Genomic DNA, 21,168 nt, shown 5'->3' with positions numbered 1-21,168 from the left:
AATACAATCGCTTAATTATCTCCCCTTAACTGCATTACGTTTTTGGAGGAGCTTCTAGATGCTAGAAATAGCAGTCAAATCTCTTTAAAACCTTTTTTGTTTGATTTCTCTGTTGGTCTTGACGATGACCATCATCTTAAGAACACGAATTTACGTGAAATTTGACCACTTAGCCGAACTTTTGGTTAAACTATGTTAACGGAATAAAAATCAACCACACAAAATTTGAATTTTTATATTTTTACACAGATCTCTAAAAAAAAAAAACATTGAAATTTTACGCCCAGCATTTTATTTTATTTAGCAGTTTGTAATTAAAAAATTACTTTTTTAATGATTAAAAATTAATTTCTGGCATTTAAAATACGAAACATCGTTGGTTGATAATGTTTATTATATTAGCTTTGTACGGCAATAACGTTGTCAATGACAACGGCGTGGGATTTTTTTTGTTTTTTAAGCTGGATGGAGAATTGCTGAGGATAATTTTTTGAGAGAAAGAGGAGAGAGAGATTAACTCGCCAAATTCAGGAACAATTTTTGTTCCTTGAATATTTTGCTTTGCAAATCTTTCAACACTTACCCTGTTCTCGGAATGGAATCCGTCACAAAAATTCGATATTTCACTCCGAAAGAGATTTCTCAACACAATATGCCAGACGATCTTTGGGTCTCGTTTATGGGAAGAGTTTACGATTTGACTGACCTCTGTGAAAAGGAAAAAGGTCGGTAGATATTTCATTAAATATATTTGGAAATATATGTACGTTACACTTGTATTCATTAATGTGCCGCCCCACACACACACACACAAATATATATATATATACATACACACACACACACATATATATATATATATATATGTGTGTGTATATATATATATATATATATATATATACATACATACATACATACATATATGTGTATATATATATATATATACTCACAAGGTATTGGAATCTTATATATATACCATTCTGCCTAAATAATGGATCTACAAATGCAATATCCCTGCATATCTCACATCTATTTTCATTCCTCCACTTCATTCTCTCAATGTATCTTATCTAAATTAACTTTTACTTAACCATTCACTCACACCGTCTCCGATGAAGGGATATAATAAATATCCTGGAAACAGCTGTAAGACCTTCTATTTATAAATGTTCTAAAATCTACACAGCTTTAGTTTTTTACCTCATTATGAAAAAAATTTGGCTGTGTGATAAGTAGCTTGCTTACCAAACACATGGCTCTGGGTTCAGTCCCACTGCATGGCATCTTGGGCAAGTGTCTTCTACTATAGCCTCGGGCTGACCAAAGCCTTGTGAGTGGATTTGGTAGACGGAAACTGAAAGAAGCCCGTCGTATATATATGCACATATATGTATGTTTGTGTGTCTGTGTTTGTCCCCCCAACATCGCTTGACAACCGATGCTGGTGTGTTTACGTCCCCGTAACTTAGCAGTTCGGCAAAAGAGATCGATAGAATAAGTACTAGGCTTACAAAGAATAAGTCCTGGGGTTGATTTGCTCGACTAAAGGCGGTGCTCCAGCATGGCCACAGTCAAATGACTGAAGCAAGTAAAAGAGTAAAAAGAGTGTGTATATATATATATATATATAACAATTGGAGAGACCACTATGTGGATCCTTTGTATGCTAAAAATAGATGTCAAACTGTCTTACCACTAAATCTGTGTTCTCAAATTAGCAAGATGCTAGATGTTTACAAGCTAAACAAATGAAAAGAAATAAACATAGCACTTAATTCCATATGTATACATACACATGTACAGACAGACAGACAAATAGATTGATGAATAGATAGGAGAGGGGTGGGAGGGAGAATGAAGGAAATGAAGGAGGGAGAGAGTGATGGATTGACGACTAGAAATATTCAGACAGACAGCTGGTTAGAGAGAGAGAGAGATAAATAGATAGATAGATGGATAGACTAACGTAGCTAAAGTGAGTGCCACCCAGGGCGGCCTTTCCTTTTGCTGCCCCTAGGCACCACAAAAAATACAGAGTATCAAATAATAGCAAATTTGCATTGTAATCCTACCTACATACTATAATACTATATGTGTGTGTGTATATATATATATATAGAGAGAGAGAGAGAGAGTGAGAGAAAGAGAGAGAGAGAGAGAAGGGTAAAGACCCATTCAGACATGAATGACTATGGGATTTGCATCTGGAAATTTCCCCTCTGAGGCACAAGTCCGGACAAGATTGTTTGTGGAAGACCAGCAGTCACCCATGCACACCAATCTCAGTCGGCACTTACATATATATATATTATATATATATATAGATAGATAGATAGATAGATAGATAGATAGATAGATAGATAGATAGATAGATAGATAGATATACAGGGTGTCCACAAAGTCTGGGTACATGGGGATTAACACATGCTTTTAAAACAAAACAATTTTATTTAATTTTAATGTTAATAAATAATATTTTCAAAATGATTTCTATCATTTTCAATGCATAACTTGATGCACCTTGCAAAATCCAGGTGAACTTGATTAAACAAGTCTACGTTGCCATCAGTTTCAGCACACTGACTGGTAATGTGTTCTCTCATGTGGTTTAAATCTGTAATCTTTATTGAGTAAACTTTCTCTTTCAACATACCCCAGAAAAAGTAAAAAAGGAAAATTATTATTTCTTATATTTAATTGTTTATGTTATGATTTTATTTACTCCCTGTACCCAGACTTTGTGGACACCCTGTATATATCTGTAATATAATATGTAACAATTATTCAATTGCTATATATATATATATATATATATACATATACATATATATACATACACATATACATAAATACACACCATTTTTATTCATGAATAAGTTGCATCCCTAATTCAGTGTTAAATCTTAGTACAAAATATTTTTTCCTTCATAGTTTTAGCTTTCCCCCCTGTATGTCACACTCCAGATTTTTTTCAGTTCAAATTAAGTATAAAATAGCATGCTTTATATATAATCAAATATAGCATGTGTGCATAGATATATAAGAAAAGAGATTACAAAAGAATAAACGATTATCTTGTGAATTTCATTAGCTTACAGCTGTTTCCACTAGATATGGTGAACTCATAGTTGAGTGCCTGAGTAAAACCTTACAGCTTCATCAGAGCCTCAAACATGAACTGTTTTCTTAATACCACTCTGTACTCAAATGACACTTCATACACAAATATATTGAATTCTACACAAAATATATATACATATATATCATCATCATCATTTAATATCCACTTTCCATGCTGGCATGGGCTCACCCACTACACTCTCGGAGTGGTTGGCGTTAGGAAAGGCATCCAGCTGTAGAAACTCTGTCACATCAGATTGGAGCCTGGTGCAGCCATCTGGTTCACCAGTCCTCAGTCAAACTGTCAAACCCATGCTAGCATGGAAAGCGGACGTTAAACGATGATGATGATACATATACAATTCCAGCATAGAAGGTGTTTATAAGTCATTTAAAAAACACACAAAAACTGTTAGATTCACTTCGATGTTTAAATTTAATTTGTGTCAAAATATTTTCGTCACTTTGAAATATTTTGACACCAATTAAATTTAAATATTGAAGTGAATCTAATGGCTTTTATGTTCTTTAAATGGCTTATAAACACCTTCCACACTGCAATTGTTTTTGTTTCACCACGCGATCTCAGATCAAGTCACTTGCTATGCAAGTACATCTCTGTATATATATATATATATATATATATATATATATATATATGTGTGTGTGTGTATATATTGTGGTACCAAAGTGTAAAGTTCCATCTTATGTAATGAGCTCAAATCAGCATCAAACAATTTATAAATATATTTATTTGTTCAAAATATAATCACCATCATTGGCAATAACATTTTCCCACCTCAAAGCAGCTTTCTGATTCCTTGTGCATCAAAACAAAAAATCAAGTTGTTCAGAAGAGAAAAGTGTTTCAAATACGATTTCAACATTGCCCCAGCTTCTGAATGTTTTCCCTCTGGTAAAGTGTTCAAATGACCTGAATCAGTAAATATTTGATGGTTCTACATCTGGTGAGAAGGGAATGTAAAGTAAAGTTTCCCAGTCTAATGAATTTAGCCTTTCTTGGGTTATCTTGTTGGACCCACTACTTCATCCTCAACTCATGAGGTATTCATTTCCATTCTCTATACACTTTCCCAATTTGCTTCACTTGATCTCCCACAGAGGACCGTGGTTTGTTAAACCTCCAGGATAAGTCCCCAATACTTTGACGTAAATCCACTTCAGTTTTTGTTTTCACTCCCTCGTTATTGTGAACAGTTGGGTTTCCTGATTGATACCCATCCAAAAGATTGAAATCACATCTTTTACTTTCTGAACCTTCTAGCATTTAAAGCAACCATCTCTGGCCAATGGTCAAATTTGGCCTCTCATACCTACCCTACTATATCATTCTTAGATAACCTAAGAAAAACCACGTGGTTCTGGGTTCAGTTCCACTGTGTAGTACCTTGGGCATCTTCTACTATAGCCTCAGGCTGACCAAAGCCTTTTGAGTGGATTTGGTAGACGGAAACTGAAAGAACCTCGTCGTGTATATATATGTGTGTGTGTGTGTGTGTGTGTATTTGTGTTTGTTCCCCCACCATTGCTTGACAACTAATGTTGGTGTGTTTACATCCCTGTATTCTAGCAGTTCGACAAAAGAGACTGATATAATAAGTACTAGGCTTACAAAGACTAAGTCCTGGGGTCGATTTGTTCGACTAAAGGTGGTGCTCCAGCATGGCCACAGTCAAACGACTGAAACAAACAGAACAAAAGAATAATCTCATCATTGAAGTCCCAAAACTACAAGATATTGCTTGATTTATTCAAAACAATTTGAATAAAGAAGCTTTACATTTGACAGCATCCCCTGAATGGCTGAAATATTCTTTTCTACCCTAGGCACAAGGCCCGAAATTTGGGGGGAAGGGGGTCAGTCGGTTAGATCGATCCAAGTATGCAACTGGTACTTAATTTACATTATTTACATTCGACAGATATTTGTCCTCATCTTGTTTGTTGTTAACGTGTTTCAGCTGATATACCTTGATATACATTGTGTTAACAACAAACAAGATGAGGACAAATATCCGTCGAATGTAAATAATGTAAATAATGTACATAATTCCTCATCTCTTAAATATAGAACTGGTACTTAATTTATTGACCCCCCCCCCCCCAAAAAAAAAAGGATGAAAGGCAAAGTCAACCTCGGTGGAATTTGAACTCAGAACGTAAAGACAGACAAAATACTGCTAAGCATTTCACCCGGCATGCTAATGTTTCTGCCAGCTCGCTGCCTTTGAATAGCTGAAATATCAACCGACTTTTGGTCTTTCCAAATACCCACACCATTAGGATATCTTGTACATAGGTTTCCCATTGCATGTGTTGCATTGTTGCTCTTATAAAATTCTCAAAGCATGCAGTACCAAATAAGTGCCTCACTAAAGTTCTTGTCTTACATGGGCCATCAGATAGGACACACACACACACGCACACGCTCATACACACACACACGCGCACACACTCATACACAGACACACTGCATATGTCCGTATGACTGATTGATCATTAGCTTTATGCTGATTGGCTGATTGCAAAGACACCTTTTAATTAGTGAATTTGGGAGGTGGAAACTGTGTGAAACTGTCATATATACACGTATGTATTTGTTTGTCCCCCAACCACCAATTAGCATGTGTTGGTTTGTTTACATCCCCATGACTAAGCAGTTCAGCAAAAAGGGAACTGCTAGAATAAGTACCGAACTTAACAAAATATAAGTGTACAGGGGTCAGTTTAGAAAATTACTATTTGTAAATCCCACAACAAGAGATACTCAGCAACAGTACTTTGGAGTAAAGATTATTTGCCAGCATAACATGGCAGTCCTGGTTTAGGACGAATGTTGCTGGTGCTAAATTACAGCAACATTCGTCCTAAACCAGGACTGCCATGTTATGTTGGCAAATAATCTTTACTCCAAGGGTCAGTTTGTTTGGCTAAAAACCTTCAAGGTGGTGCCCCAGCATGGCCACAATCCAATGAACAAAGCAAGGTGAAGATAAAAGATAAAAAATGAATAGAGCAAAAAGAAACCAAAAAGAAATCATTATTCAAACATGGACTAAATCCTTCCTTCTGTGTTTGTCTCTCTTTAGGAAATGTACTTTTGAAGCCAATCCTTGATGTCGGTGGCACTGATATCTCCCATTGGTTTGACAAGATCACTCATGACGTGAGTTCAGTCTTTAACCATCTTTTACAGTCTTACATTTTACATATCGCCACAGGTTCAACATCGATTTTCCAGAGTCTTTGGTTCCAGAACCTTTCCAGGTTTTCAATTATTTTTCTGAACCACTGGGGTGGTCGTGTTGGTGAACATACTCGAAATTAAACAAATATTAGATTTACTTAAATAATTAAATGAAATACGGGTAGCTGTGCATTTTGGGTAAATGATACAGGTTTGCTAATACTGTACATGCAAGGTAGTAGTCTGTTCATGGTACCAGTAAACTAGTCTGGATGGTCATGGAAATTCTAAGTTTTCACTTGAGTATTAATGCAGATTATAAAAGGTTCCAGACCATCAATGTCCGGAAAGTTAGTGTTGTAATTGTACTCATATTTATGTAAATACAGAACTAGTGTGTGTGTTTAGGTAATGTATATATAATATATTTATTTGAATATACAACTAATATATATATATATATATCAGGTTATCCCATAAGTTCTGTCCGAATTTTGAATAAAGAAAACAAGTGATCAAATGTTATATTTAATTGAAATTTAATCATCAATGTACTTTCCCTGATTATCTATGACTTCCTTCCATCTATTTACAAGCTTTTTAATCCCATCAATGTAAAACTCTTTTGGTTTCAAAGCAAAGAACTCTGAAATATCAGTTTCGACCTCCCCCTGGCTTGCAAAAGTTATGTCCCCCAAATGATTCTGTAAACTACGAAACAAATGGTAGTCTGAAGGAGCAAGGTCGGGAGAATAAGGTGGATGAGGAATTTTTTCCCAACCAAGCTCTTCGATCTTCTGTGATGTGATCTTTGCAGTGTGGGGTCACGCATTGTCCTGATGAAACATCACTCCTTTTCCATTCACTAAAGCGGGTCTTTTTTTCTTCAAAGCTTGGTTCAAACGCTCTAATTGCTGACAGTAGATTTGAGCATTGATTGTTGCATTAGGTGGTAACAATTCAAAGTGAATTACTCCTTTGCAATCCTACCAGATAGAGAGAAGAACCTTTTTTCCATGAAGTTCCCTTCTCGGTTGTGGTTGAGCTTTTTACCCTTTACCAAGCCACTGTTTACGACGTTTAAGATTTCAATAGAAGATCCATTTTTCGTCACCAGTCACAAGTCTATCCAAAAAGGGTGAAATGAGTTCGCGAAAATGGAGAGAAGAGCAGATGTCAACTCAGGATTTGCGGTTGCTTTCGGACAATTCATGAGGCACCCATTTTCCAAGTTTAGGAACCTTTCCAAGTTGTTGAAGATGATGATGAACAGTTGTATGTTTTGAACTAAGCTTTATTGCCAATTCTTCAACCGAATTATGCAGGATTTTCTTCAAGTAATGCCCCAAGGAGCTTATCCTCAAACTCAACTGGACATCCTGTTTGATCTTCATTTTCAAGGCTGAAATCTCCACTTCTGAATTTTGCAAACCATCTTCTGCAAATTCTTTCATTCAAACATTCTTTCCCATAAACTGAGTGTATGTTTCGAGTCGCTTCGGCTGCAGAGTTTCCTTTTTTGTACTCATAAAGCATTATGTGCCTTAAATGCTCTTTGGATACTTCCATGTTAAAAAGGGTTTTAATCAAAGAAATTCAAAGAAATTTTAATTCTATTATTCTGTAAAATAATATCTAATTAGTTTAAATGTTCACAAATGCATAAAAATAATTTTTAATTCCATTAGACATTCTAAAATACTATTAAATTTCATTCAATTTTAAAAAAGGTAAAATCGGACAGAACTTATGGGATGACCTGATATATATATCTATATACAAATACATTTGATTTTCGAGAATCTTTAGTTCTAAAGTGTTTCCAGATAATATTTTTTTTTTTTTAAACCAAGAGAGGTCATCTTGATCAAAACACTTTAAATTAAACAAATATTAAATTTACTTCAATATTTAAGATGAAATACAGGTGCCTGTACACAGTGGCCTGGGAACAAAATTTGCTTAAGGGGTGCAAACTCAGGCCCAAATTTGTTTACAAACAGCACCAATTTTTTTCAATCTTAATATCAAAACAAACACAAGTATAATGATATTTTATTATTATTATTATATATGGAAAAGTAATGCTTCAAATCATTTCCAAAATTTTTCTATACTTGCTCATTTTGGTGATGAAGTTTTCCAAGAGGATATCCAAAGCATTTTCATTGCACAAGATTTTATATACATGTATTACAGCTAAGTGTGTCAGATGGTGTTGTGTCATTGTGGTAGGGAATCAGGTCTTCAAACAGCAAAGTGTGCTGAATGTACTTTCGCTTGGTGCAACAGACACAGGCTTCCAACATGAGGATGGCTCATGATCGTGCTGTTTAATAGGTCATCAATTGTTCTAGTATTGAAGAGTGACTTCCAATGCTGATTTTGTTGTTGTTTTTGTCGTTGTTGTGCAGTTGTGGTAAGGCTTGTAGCACTAGATCATGATGATAATGCGTGACTTGTGGTATTCAGAGGAAACAAGGAAGTAGATAGCTGGATTGTGAAGGGCTGTTGATTGTGGAGTTAAATAGTTCATCAATTGTGCTAGTATGGAGGAGTGGCCATGGTTGTTGCAGCTGTTGTTATCTACACACACACACACACACACACACACAACAGAAGTAAATAGTCATCCTTATAATTGTTAGAATTTAAATCTGAAATTTTACATTCAAATTTATTTATTAATTGTTATAATGTGAATATTTAATATTTAGTAGACATGACCATTGCATTTTTCAATGCAAGGACCCTATGAGGCATGTTACTGATCAGATGATAAATATTCTCTTGAGGAATTTCTTACCAAGTTTAATGCAGCAATCTCAAAAGATCTGGGTTTGAGGATGCTTTCTTGTTCTTTTTACAAAGTGTCCTGTCCATTATGACCCAGAGGCATTCAATAGGGTTCATATCTTGTGCTTGGCTTGGCCATGGAATCTTTTTAATGCCAGTCTCTTCCAACCAATCTTGGGTCTTTTTAGCTGTGTGACAAGGAGCCCCATTTGCCATAAATAAAGAGTATTATTTAATCATTTCACCACTGGAGAAGATTGGAAAGAATCCTTTCTGCAATATGGACATATATTTATCTGAGTTTATGTTTCCCTCACACTCCACCAGCTCTGACCAACCATTGCTCCAAATAGTAGCCATGTTTCTTTATTGGCTGCAATCTTTCCACATCAAATTTTCTATCACAGAGTCTCCAGACCCACACTCGACCAATGTCAGAAAATAAAACAATTCTGGACTCATCAGAGAATATGACAGTGTCCCAAAATGCTAGTGGCCTCTCCACCATTTCACTGGCCCAATCTTTTCTCCATTTAATATTCACTGGTAGAAGAGGTGGTTTCCTTCTTGCTGTTCTGCCATAGTAGCCAACTTTGTGGAGATACCTGACAGCTATTCTGGGGCTGGAATCAACTTGTTATGAGAGTACTTTGGTTCAGTAATATATCTTTCTAGGGATTTTGTGGGGTTTTCTTTATTTATTTCAATTCTTTGTTCTTACTTTGTGAAGAAACCTAACTTCAAGTAACTTACTTTTTACAGATCAATTTTTAAACATTATTTTCTAAGTCATGGAAAGGTAAGTAGGGGGTACAATATTGAATTTTGTGCACCCACAAAATTTTAGAGGGTGCAAGTACAACCCCTCTTCCTGGGCCCTTACCTGTACACTATTGTTAATTAGTTAGTGTGGATTATAAGGGGTTCTGGGCCATCAGTGTCTGGATAGTTAGCATTGTACTTGCATATTTTTATAAACATTCAACTAGTGTGTGTGTGTGTGTGTGTAATGTATATGTAATATATTTATATAAATATATAATTAATATAGATAGATAGATAGATAGATAGATAGAACATTGCTTGTTCAGAATCTTTGGTTCCAAAGCGTTTCCAGATAATTACTTTTTTTCCCAAACCTTGACTAACTCTAAATTAGACAAACACCGCTTGCTTCAATGCCCTTGCTTGATGGGGCTGGGGTCATCCCAGTTTAGTGGTCCCAGAGACATCATCATGAATAGAGCTGACCAATCCCACCACTGCCCTCCATCACTGACAGTCCTGTGCCAGCCTCTCTGCATCCACCAAGATGACATACAGCCTCTGCAGATCTTCTTTAATCACGTCCAGCCATCTTGTGTGGGGCCAGGGACTCTTCCTGGTCACAGCTGCTGCATCAAATGACAGTAAATCCCTGGTAAGATGACCTAGCTGGAAACGGAGGACATGTCCATGCCAATTCAGGCAACAGATAGCTATGAAATACCGGTACCTGCACCTTAGTGTAAACTAGTGCAAATTTGGAAGTGCTTCCAGACTAATAGTGTCTAGGAAGTCAATGTTGTACCTTTTTATTTCTATTCATATCACTGTATTTTCTAAATGTGATATTTAGTATTTTATTTTTCATATATCCCCTGAATTTTCTGTATTGTTAAACTTCTTATCGCAACAACAAGCTAACAAGGGACACACTGCATGGACATTTGACCTGCTAGAAATAGCAACCAGATTTCCTTCAAATATAAATCACATTGTTCTGTCTTTAAAAGGTGGTACAAATTTTCTAATGTAGATTTAGATATATTATCACCATCATCATCATCATCATCACTTAGTATCCACTTTTCTATGCTAGTATGGCTCAGATGGGATTAGATGAGGCAGATTTTCTACAGCTGGATGCTCTTCTTATCAAAAACCCTCAAATGTTTCAAAACTGACTGATATATTTTCGCAAGCCCAGACATGTTTTCACAGAAGATTGGAAATGAAGGACATCATTTGTATGACGGTGACATTTGTTTACAACCATCACAAAGCATGAAGACAGTAACACCCCCCCCCACACACACACACACACAAACACACAAACATGCTGATGCACATATATCTATTTATATCTATCTATGAGAGGGTACCCAAAAGTAACCAGAAATGTTCTCCGTGGGACAAGCCATTGTAGTTCAGGCTTCTGCTGCTAGAAGCCACTTGATGCAACCCTCAGGCATCAGTCCGGCAATCGAGTGGAATTGTACTGCCACATAGTGGGTCTTTTATTTGGCAGTGTTTCTCCCCTGTTCATCAATTTTTGTGATAGCTGAATTGTAGAGACAGCGTGATTCCATGTAATTCTGTTTTCCGCTGGGGAAAATGGCAGCCAAAATAGCTCTCATGCACCAAACTGTTTACAAGGACACTGCCGTGAGCAAAACAAAGGTTTACAAGTGGTTTTCACACTTTGGGAATGGTCACTTGTTACTTGAAGACCAACTTCATCCAAGGCAACCATTAACCTCCCAAACGAATGGAAACATCACGAAAATTCCTAAACTGATCTTGGAGGACCATCACTGAACAATTGATGAACTTGTTAATATGACTGGTGTGTCCTGGAGCTCCTACCAAGAATTTTGAGCAAGGAATTACAAATGAAAAAAGTTGCAGCAAAATTTGTGCCACGCTTGCTCACGGAAGATCAAAAGCAGTCACAACTGAATGTGTGTTGTGAACTGAAAGAACAGTGGGAAGTTGATCTGGACATTTTTTCGAAGATCATCAGTGGTGAAGAAAGCTAGAGCTACAGCTACAACTTGGAAATGAAGCAGCAGCCAAGTCAATGGCAGCATTCAATTTCACCATGCACCCCCAAAAGCGCGCCGAGTGAAGTTCGATGTCAAGATGATGCTGATTTGTTTCATTGATGCAAAAGGAATTGGTCCACACAGAATTTGTTCTTCCTGGTCAAACTGCTAACCGGACATTTTACTCGGCAGTTCTGAAGCAGTTGCGAGACGCAGTGAGACGAAAATGCTCTAACCAGTGGCAAAGTGGAGACAATGCACCTTTGCATATTGTCTTGAATGTGAAACAATTTTTGACCAAAAATGGCATGACCCCCCATGTACCCACCTGGTCTTGCTCCCTGAAACTTTTTTTTGTTCCCTTCAATGTAAAAAAAAAAACTGAAAGAAAAATGTTTTGCAGATGTAGAAAAGGTGAAGAAAAAAACGACAGATTTGTTAAGCGGTGTCACTTCACAAGAGCTCTAGGACTGCTTCCAGCAGTGGAAAATGCATCTGAACCAGTGCTTTGCTTCAAATGAAGAATACTCCGAAAGCAATAAAAGTGTTAACATGTAAAAACTAAGTGAATAAAATATTATTGCAAAATTCTGGTTTCTTTTAGGTACCCCCTCTTATCTATATACATGCTCACACACACACATATATATATATACATACAATAGCCCTGTCTACCAAATCCACTCACAAGGCTTTGGTCAGCTTGGAGCTGTAGTAGAACACACTTGTCCATATCAATTTCTGTCAACCAAGTTTATACACACACATATACATATTCATACATGCACACATACACACCCACACTCATATACACATACATACACACATATTCATACACACACATCATCATCATCATTTAACATCCATTTTCCATGCTGGCATGGGTTGGACAGTTTGACTGCAGATTGGGAAGCTGGGGAGCTGCACCAGGTTCCAATCCAATTTGGCATGGTTTCTATGGCTGGATGCCCTTCCTAGCATCAACTGCTCCAAGACTGTAGTGGGTGCTTTTTACATGCCAGTTATGAAACGCTGGCATTGACCACAACTATGATCTCACTAGGCTTGTCAGGTTTTCTCAAGTATAGCATATTGCCCAAAGGTCTCAGTCACCTGTCACTGCATCTGAGAGGCCTGAAGTTTGAAAGGTACTTTTTACATGCCACTGACATGGATGCCAGTTACACAACACTGACATCGGCCACAACTACGATTTCGCTTGGCTTTACTGGTCTTCTCAAGCACAGCATATCACCCAACGTTCAAAGTGTACACTTTACAAGCCATCAGCAAAAATGCCAGTTACAAGACCCTGGCATTGACCACAACTGCGATTTGACTTGGCTTGATGGGTCTTGTCAAGCACAGCATGTCGCCAAAGGTCTAGGTCACTTGTCATTGCCTCCGTGAGGCCCAACATTCGAAGATCATGCTTCACCACCTCGTCCCATTTCTTCCTGAGTCTACCTCTTCCACAGGTTCCCTCCACCGTTAGGGATCAGCACTTCTTTACACATGACCATACCAGTGCAGTTGTCTCTCTTACACACCACATCTGATTCTTTTTATGCCCAACTTTTCTCTCAAGACACATACACTGTTGTGCATGCACACTGACATTGCACATTCATACACACACACACATACATAAGTATGTACACATGTATAGACAAATGAAACTTTTTAAAATAACCCTTTCAGGTCCGCAGATACGTTGATCCTGAAACTCACTGCCTTATTCCTTATTGTCCAAACGGTCGCTTTCTTCACATCCCGCCGCCTTACCCAGAATCCAGCTGGGCAAATGACTTTGGTTGCCCCTGGTGGAAGAATGAAAATTTTCTGGTTGGCTTTCTCTCCCAAAAGACTTGCCGTATCAAGATTGTAAACTCGTTAACATCACAGGAACAAATAATTGAGGTAAGTCATACATAATAATGATTTCAAATTTTGACACGAGGTCAGCACCTTTGGGGGAGGAGCTAAGTCAATTAAATCAACCCCAGTGTTCAACTGGTACTTATTTTATTGACCCCAAAAGGATAAAAGGCAAAGTGGAACCTGGTGGTATTTGAACTCAGAACATAAAGACAGACAAAATGCCACAAAATGAGCATATTACCCAGCTTGCTAATGATTCCGCCAGCTCACCACCATAATAATTATTTCTTTATTGCCCACAAAGGGCTAAACAAAGAGGGGACAAATAAGGACAGACAAAGGGATGAAGTCGATTACATTGACCCCGGTGCATAACTGGTACTTATTTAATCGACCCCGAATGGATGAAAGGCAAAGTCAACCTCAGCAGAATTTGAACTCAGAATGTAAAGATGGGTAAAATGTACTAAGCATTTCACCCAGCATGCTAACGATTCTTTTCTACTCTAGTCACAAGGCCCGAAATTTTGAGGGAGGGGGCCAGTCGATTAGATCGACCCCAGTACGCAACTGGTACTTAATTTATCGACCCCGAAAGGATGAAAGGCAAAGTTGACCTCAGCGAAATTTGAACTCAGAATGTGAAGACAGACGAAATACTGCTAAGCATTTCGTCCGGTGTGCTAACAATTCTGCCAGCTCACCACCTATCCATAATAATAATAATAACCATAATAATAATAATAACAATAAAAATAATGATTTTAAATTTTGGCACAAGACAGCAATTTTGGGGCAGGGATAAGTCGATTATCCCTGTGTTCAACTGGTACTTATTTTATTGACTCTAAAGGGATGAAAAGCAAAGCCAACCTCGATGGAATTTGAACTCAATGCACAAAATACCGCTAAACATTTTGCCCAGAATATTAACGGTTCTGCCAGCTCGACACCTTATCATTATGCATAATACTGGTTTCAAATTTTGGCACAAGACCAGCAATTTCAGGGTAGGGGATAAGTCGATTATGTCAACCCCAGTGTCCAACTGACCCCAAAAACAATGAAAGGCAAAGTTGATCTCAGTGCAATTTGAACACCAAATGTAAAGACAGACGAAACTCAATGACACACACCATATATGTATGTATATATGTATGGTGTGTGTGTGTGTATATATATATATATATATATATATAAACAAGGTGGGCCAAAAAATCAATACACTCTTGAATTGTCAAAGACATGCTTCAATTTTCCAAAAATTGAATAAAATAAAATAATGATGAATACTCACATACTTGTACATAATAATAATAATAATAATAATAATCATTAATTCTGGTTTTATTGGCCACAAGGGCTAATATAAATCAAAAACATGAAAGGACAAACACAGGATGATAAAAACAAAGGGTTTTGCAAAAAAGAAAGATGTCCATGTAAACATTAAAATAACAGCAAAAAATATAACAAGTAAAACTCTCAATAGGGGGAGACACTTTGAAAGGTTACTCGTGGGAAAACCCATAAAAGCCATGGGAGCCTGGTCAAACAGGGAGAGAGCCCCTTCTTTTATATTCCATTTGTTTTTATAGGTGTAACCTCAGAATAATAATATAATAATAATATAGTATGAATTTTTTAAAATGTCAAATGCTTTGGTGCATGACTTTTTGGTCCACCCTGCATATATATCATCATCATCATCATCATCAAATGTCCATCTTCCATGCATGCATGGGTAGGATGGTTGACGGGAGCCAGCCAGGTAGAAGACTACCCCAGGTTACTGTGTTTTGGCAGGGTTTTTATGGCTGGATGCCCTTCCTAACACCTACCACTCTGCAGAGTAGACTGGATGCTTTTTATACACACTCACACACACACACACACACACACACACACACACACATATATATATACATGTGTGTGTGTTTGTGTGTGCACAATGGGTTTCCACATAGTTTCTACCTGCCAAATTCAATCACAAGGAATTGGTTGGCCCAGGTTTTATAGTAGAAGACACTTGCCCAAGGTGCTGTGCTGTGCATTGGGATTGAACCTGAAACCATGTAGTTGCAAAACGCAAGCTTTTTAATCACACAGCCATTGATATTTTTTTAAATTAATTAAGAAAATATATTTTTATGATGCCTGGATGGGGATTGTGTTTTTTTCGTAGGTTTGCTCCGAGGAACAGATCCAAGATATACTCGAGCGTTATTTGCCATACAATGCACATGCTGCCAGTTACACGTGGAAGTACCAGGGCAAAAACTTGAATATGATGAAAACTCTGGAGGAGAACGGCATCAAAGACTTTGACGAGGAATTCTACCAACTGAGGATGGACGAAAACGCGTACCTCCAGACTATACACCTGTATTTCAATGATGACCTCACTGTTGCGTGACCTCTCACTACCACTGCCTCCTACACCCCCCTTCCTTTTACAAACTATGGCTTTAGTTAAATATGACTCCAGCCCTCACTACTACTACCATACCTCCCCCTCTCCTCTATTCTGAGGATCACTTCTCTCTCACTACCATCACGTCTTCCTCCCCCTGTCCTCTATTCTAAGGATGACTTCTCTCTCTTACTACCATTACCTCTTCCTCCTCTCCCTCCTCTTCCTCCCCTCCAACGATGATCTCCCTCTCACTATCACCACCTCCACCCTCCTACTTTTTACATTCTACACATCTTTATTTCAAGGAAGACTTCTTTGCAGCAACTTCAAGTACCTAAACAACATCTTCCCTTTTATAAGAAGTATGCACACACACACACACACACACACACACACACACACACACACACACACACAACACCAACAATAGTAACAAACAGCAAGAACGAGTGTTCGAAACCACATTTGGTGGCTAAAAATATTCTTCATTAACAAATTCTGCAATTTTCTATTGTTTCATTCTTACATGAAACAATAGAAAATTGCAGAATTCTTCCGCATAAAACCATTGGTAGCATTGTAAATCAACAAATAAAGAACACATACATACATGCCTTAATTTCAACAGTGATTTCTCAGTGGCATGATCTCTCTCACCACCACGACCATCTGCATCATGATCATCACCAAGGAAGCTTCTCAACTATGAGTTTGCTGTAACTGCTAGAAATAGCAGCCAAACCGTCCTCAAATCACACCTGACCATCTTTAAACAGGAAGGATACATAATATAGCGTATCTAGAATTGCAATATCTTCTGTTTGTCTGAAATTAAAACAGGGATGGTCATGGTCAGAATGCTTTCGATTAGCAACACTGACATTGATAATAGAACCAACACCACCTCCATCCTTTACTATTGTGGTGTCCGGTCATGGTAGCCACACCACCCTCAACATTTAACTAAATGTCTAAGCTTCCTTTCTATTCTACCAGTTTTTTCTGTCAACTCTTGCATGTCTTCAACAACAACAACAATAGCAGTTGTAACAACAACAATAACAGATGTGACAGAAATAACACACAAAAATAGCAACAATGACAACAGCTGCAACCAAAAACAATAATTGTAGTAACGATTCACAAGAAATAGCAACAATGGCAACCACACTTGCAACAGTAGTGACCAACTCACAAAAATAGCAACACAACAATAGCCACAGAAGTAATAATACAACCGTAAAAGAATCGGTGATGCACAACAATAACAACAGTTACAACAACAAAAACAACTACAATAACAACAACTGCAGTGACTACATGATCACTGTAGCAACAACACACAATAGTAAGGATTCCTTTACTCCCACTGCCATCTATCCCTTCCTCTTCCTCCTCACAGTTATTCTTTTCAGGATGTTCAACAAGAAATAAAGCAAAGTTGTTCAAATTGATTATTTGTTTTACCTTGTGTGTTTGTGTTTGTGAGTGAATGTATGTCTGTGTGTATGTATATTGTTTAACCCTCCCCCAACTCAGTTGTGATCCAGCAGTCACAGATCGAAGACAATTGCAACCATGGCCATCCTGTCTTTTCGGAAACTGGAAAGCTTCCAAAGGATGTTCACACACACACATACATCTACCAATGAAGCCTTTTGAACCATAACTCTTGAGTTTCATGTTACCAATGATCAAATGTTTAAAGAAGAGAAATAGCATGATAGGATGCAAGCAAAAATACTTGTGAACGTATTGAAATATGAAAAGTTAATAATACACACACAGCTCTGATTGGTTGAAGAAGAAAAAAGTGAGAAAACAGGTCACACATCCATCTGTTCAACAATCAACTGCATTAGATAAGATTTTTATATATTCACAGGCAAAAACATGAGGGTGTTATGCTTTCCCCATCATTATTCAATGTCCACTTTCTTTGCTGGCACAGGCTGCAAGGTCAACAGGATCCAATGGGTTGGAGGATCACCTGTGCTCCAATGTCAGAGTTTTGGTATTGTTGCAACAGAAGGATGCCCTTCCAAATGCCAACCACTTTATAGACTGTACTGGATACTTTTTACATGGTACCAGCACTAGTGAGGTCACCATGTAACTTGCAAGACTAATGGGTCCCAGCTTGACTGAGAAGGAAAGAAGTATGGTAGGAGGAAGGTGGCTTTATGTCAGATGTTGAGAAATTGAAGTATAAAAGAAGGGACAAAAGTATGGTTGTTATAGTAGACAAGCTACATGGCAACTCTGCATTACTCATAAACAAGAAAGGCAGCAATCGTTAATAAAGTTTTAATATCAATGAACAAATTTATGAATCTTTTTTTCTTTAATTACATAATTATTTTTCAGGGTATGGCAAATATAAATTATTTTAACCAGTTAATAATTTGCAAATTCCTAGATAAATATGGAAGTATGACCTTAAATTTGTACTGGGGTAAGGCTTAAGATATACAATATGTAATCCTGTAAAAACAGGCACATGAAATATTACTTTTTATTATTATATATATATATATATATATATATATATATATATATATATATATATATACTTTATTAAAAAGCAGCAAAAATTATCACAAAAGCTGTTACTCAGAGTTTTACGTTCCCATTCATTGGACAGTTTTGTTTAGAACTGTCCAACGAATGAGAACGTGAAACTTTGAGTAACAGTTTTTGTGATAATTTTTGCTGCTTTTTAATAAAGCATACTACTCTACCTCTGGTATTCGAGTACTATTTTTGCCACCTTGTTTCGTATTTATGTGCTTACTCTGGTGTGTGTGTGTATATATATATATATATATATATATATATACATGGTGTCCACAAAGTCTGGCTAAATAAAATCATAAATCATAATTAAATATAAGAAATTATTATTTCTTAAAGTATGTGTTAATCCCATGTACCCAGACTTTGTGGACACCCTGTATATAAGAAACAAGTTAAAATGATGGTCGTTACATATAATTCCTTTATTGGAGCAAATTTGGCTTACAGCTGTTTCCAATACTTATTTGTTGAGGAATATTCTCTAAGACCAGATACCCTTCCTGTCACCAACCCTCGCTTATTTTCAAGCAAAGTTATATTTCCCTCCATGACTGGACATATATTCATGCTTCATTATTTCTGCTTGCTTTGCTTCATGCTCTTGCTTGATGGGGCTGGTGGGGTCATCCTAGGTTAGTGGTCCCAGAGGCATCATTGTGCATAGAGCCAACAAGGCCCACCAGTGCTCTCCATCACTGGCAGTCCTGTGCCAGCTGCTCCTGAACCTCTGGAGGTCTTCCTTGATTATCTCCGGACATATGGTGTTTTCATAGAAGATTGAAATCAAATGACACTGCTTGTATAACAGTGATGCTTGCTTACAATTGTCATGCAATGTCAAGACAAGGGGCTACAAACACACACACACACACACACATTTATATACTTATCATCATCATCGTTTTAACATCCACCTTTCCATGATTGCATGGGTCAGGCAGAATTGGTTGAGGCAGATTTTTCTACAGCCAAATACCTTTCCTGTCACCAACCTTCACCTGTTTGTGAGCAAGGTGATATTTCTCCAAGACACTGAAGATTTTAAACAACGGACACAGCTCGTATGACAGTGACACTCATTTACAGCAACCACATGAAATCAAAGCAGGTAACACACATACATACATACATACATGACAAACTTCTTTGTTTTCCTTTTACCAAATTCATTCTCAAGGCTTTGGTCAGTTCTGGTTTATAGCGGAAGATACTTGCTCAAAGTAACATGCAGTGAGACTGAACCTGAAACCATGTAGTTGAGAAGCAAACTTCTTAATCACATGACATTTTTTTCTTCTATATACTGGAAAGCTCTTAGATTGTTTGGGAAGAGACGATGTGCAAGTCATGACATTCATGCCAAGCACTTTGTACCACACCTCAAGCACCACCTGCTAGGTTACAGGGGGAATTATATATATATATTGCACACAATCACACACATACATAACTCACATATTCACATGGACACATATGGAGAAAAGAAACAAGATTGTGTGATATTCATGCATTTCCCAAATGATAACAGCAACAATGTATAATTAATAATATGGTTTATTATATTAATATATGATAATTATAGAAATAATAATAATTATAATAATTTCTGTTATTGTCAATATGTGTGTGAGAGAGATTCATAGGATGTTGTAAATTAAGTTTCATGCTTTTTCTTTTTTCTTTTTTTTCAAAAAAACGAAGAACATTACAGATGTCAGATGGAAGTGAAGCGGTTCCAATTAAGAATTGAACCCAAATCTCAAAATTCAGATTTGCCAAGCACTCACCACCTCCACACCACAGGGACTGCCCCCAACAACAACATCTAATTTAGGTACAAGGCCAGCAATTTTAATGGGGGGGGGATAAGTCAATACAATCAACTCCAGTACTTGACTGGTCCTTTTTTTTATATCAACTATAAGAGGATAAAAGGTAAAGTTGACCTGAGTGGAATTTGAACTCAGAGCATAAAGAACTGAGAAAAATACCGAAAGTCATTTTTTTCCAATGCTGTGTCAGTTCTTCCAATTTGCTGCCATAATAATAATGATTTCGAATTTAAATACAAGGGCAGCAATTTTGAGGGGAGGGGGAGTAGTCAATACTATTGATCACATTTATTGATTGGTACATTATTTCTTCAACCTCAGAATGTAAAAAAGAGCCAGAATACCACAAGGCATTTTTTGTTGTTTTTTTGGGGGTTTTTTCAATGCTCTAAAAATTCTTCCAGCTCACTGCCTTCATAATGATGTCAAAAGCTTCTCTACACCTGTTTCAATGGTGGTTATTGTAGTTATTGTTTTAAATAAACACTACTATACTAAAACAAGGATCAGTTAAACATTATGCCTAAAACA

The 21,168-nt window shown here is 37.1% G+C and overlaps 1 protein-coding gene across 1 annotated transcript; it reads left to right on the top strand.

Annotated features, from left to right (window-relative positions):
- The first annotated feature begins 33 nt into the window (after positions 1 to 33).
- On the top strand, positions 34 to 17,682 carry LOC106874848 (cytochrome b5 domain-containing protein 1). The gene is made up of 4 exons (XM_089343077.1): positions 34 to 725; positions 6,231 to 6,307; positions 13,633 to 13,851; positions 15,998 to 17,682. The coding sequence occupies exons 1-4, from the start codon at positions 596 to 598 to the stop codon at positions 16,226 to 16,228; spliced, it is 657 nt and encodes a 218-aa protein (XP_089199203.1). The 5' UTR covers positions 34 to 595; the 3' UTR covers positions 16,229 to 17,682.
- The last annotated feature ends 3,486 nt before the right edge of the window (positions 17,683 to 21,168 follow it).

Source organism: Octopus bimaculoides, chromosome 26, assembly GCF_046866305.1.
Source record: "Octopus bimaculoides isolate indiv1 chromosome 26, ASM4686630v1, whole genome shotgun sequence".
NCBI classification, from domain to species: Eukaryota; Metazoa; Mollusca; class Cephalopoda; order Octopoda; family Octopodidae; genus Octopus; species Octopus bimaculoides.
This window is presented reverse-complemented; position numbering and strand designations above follow the sequence as displayed.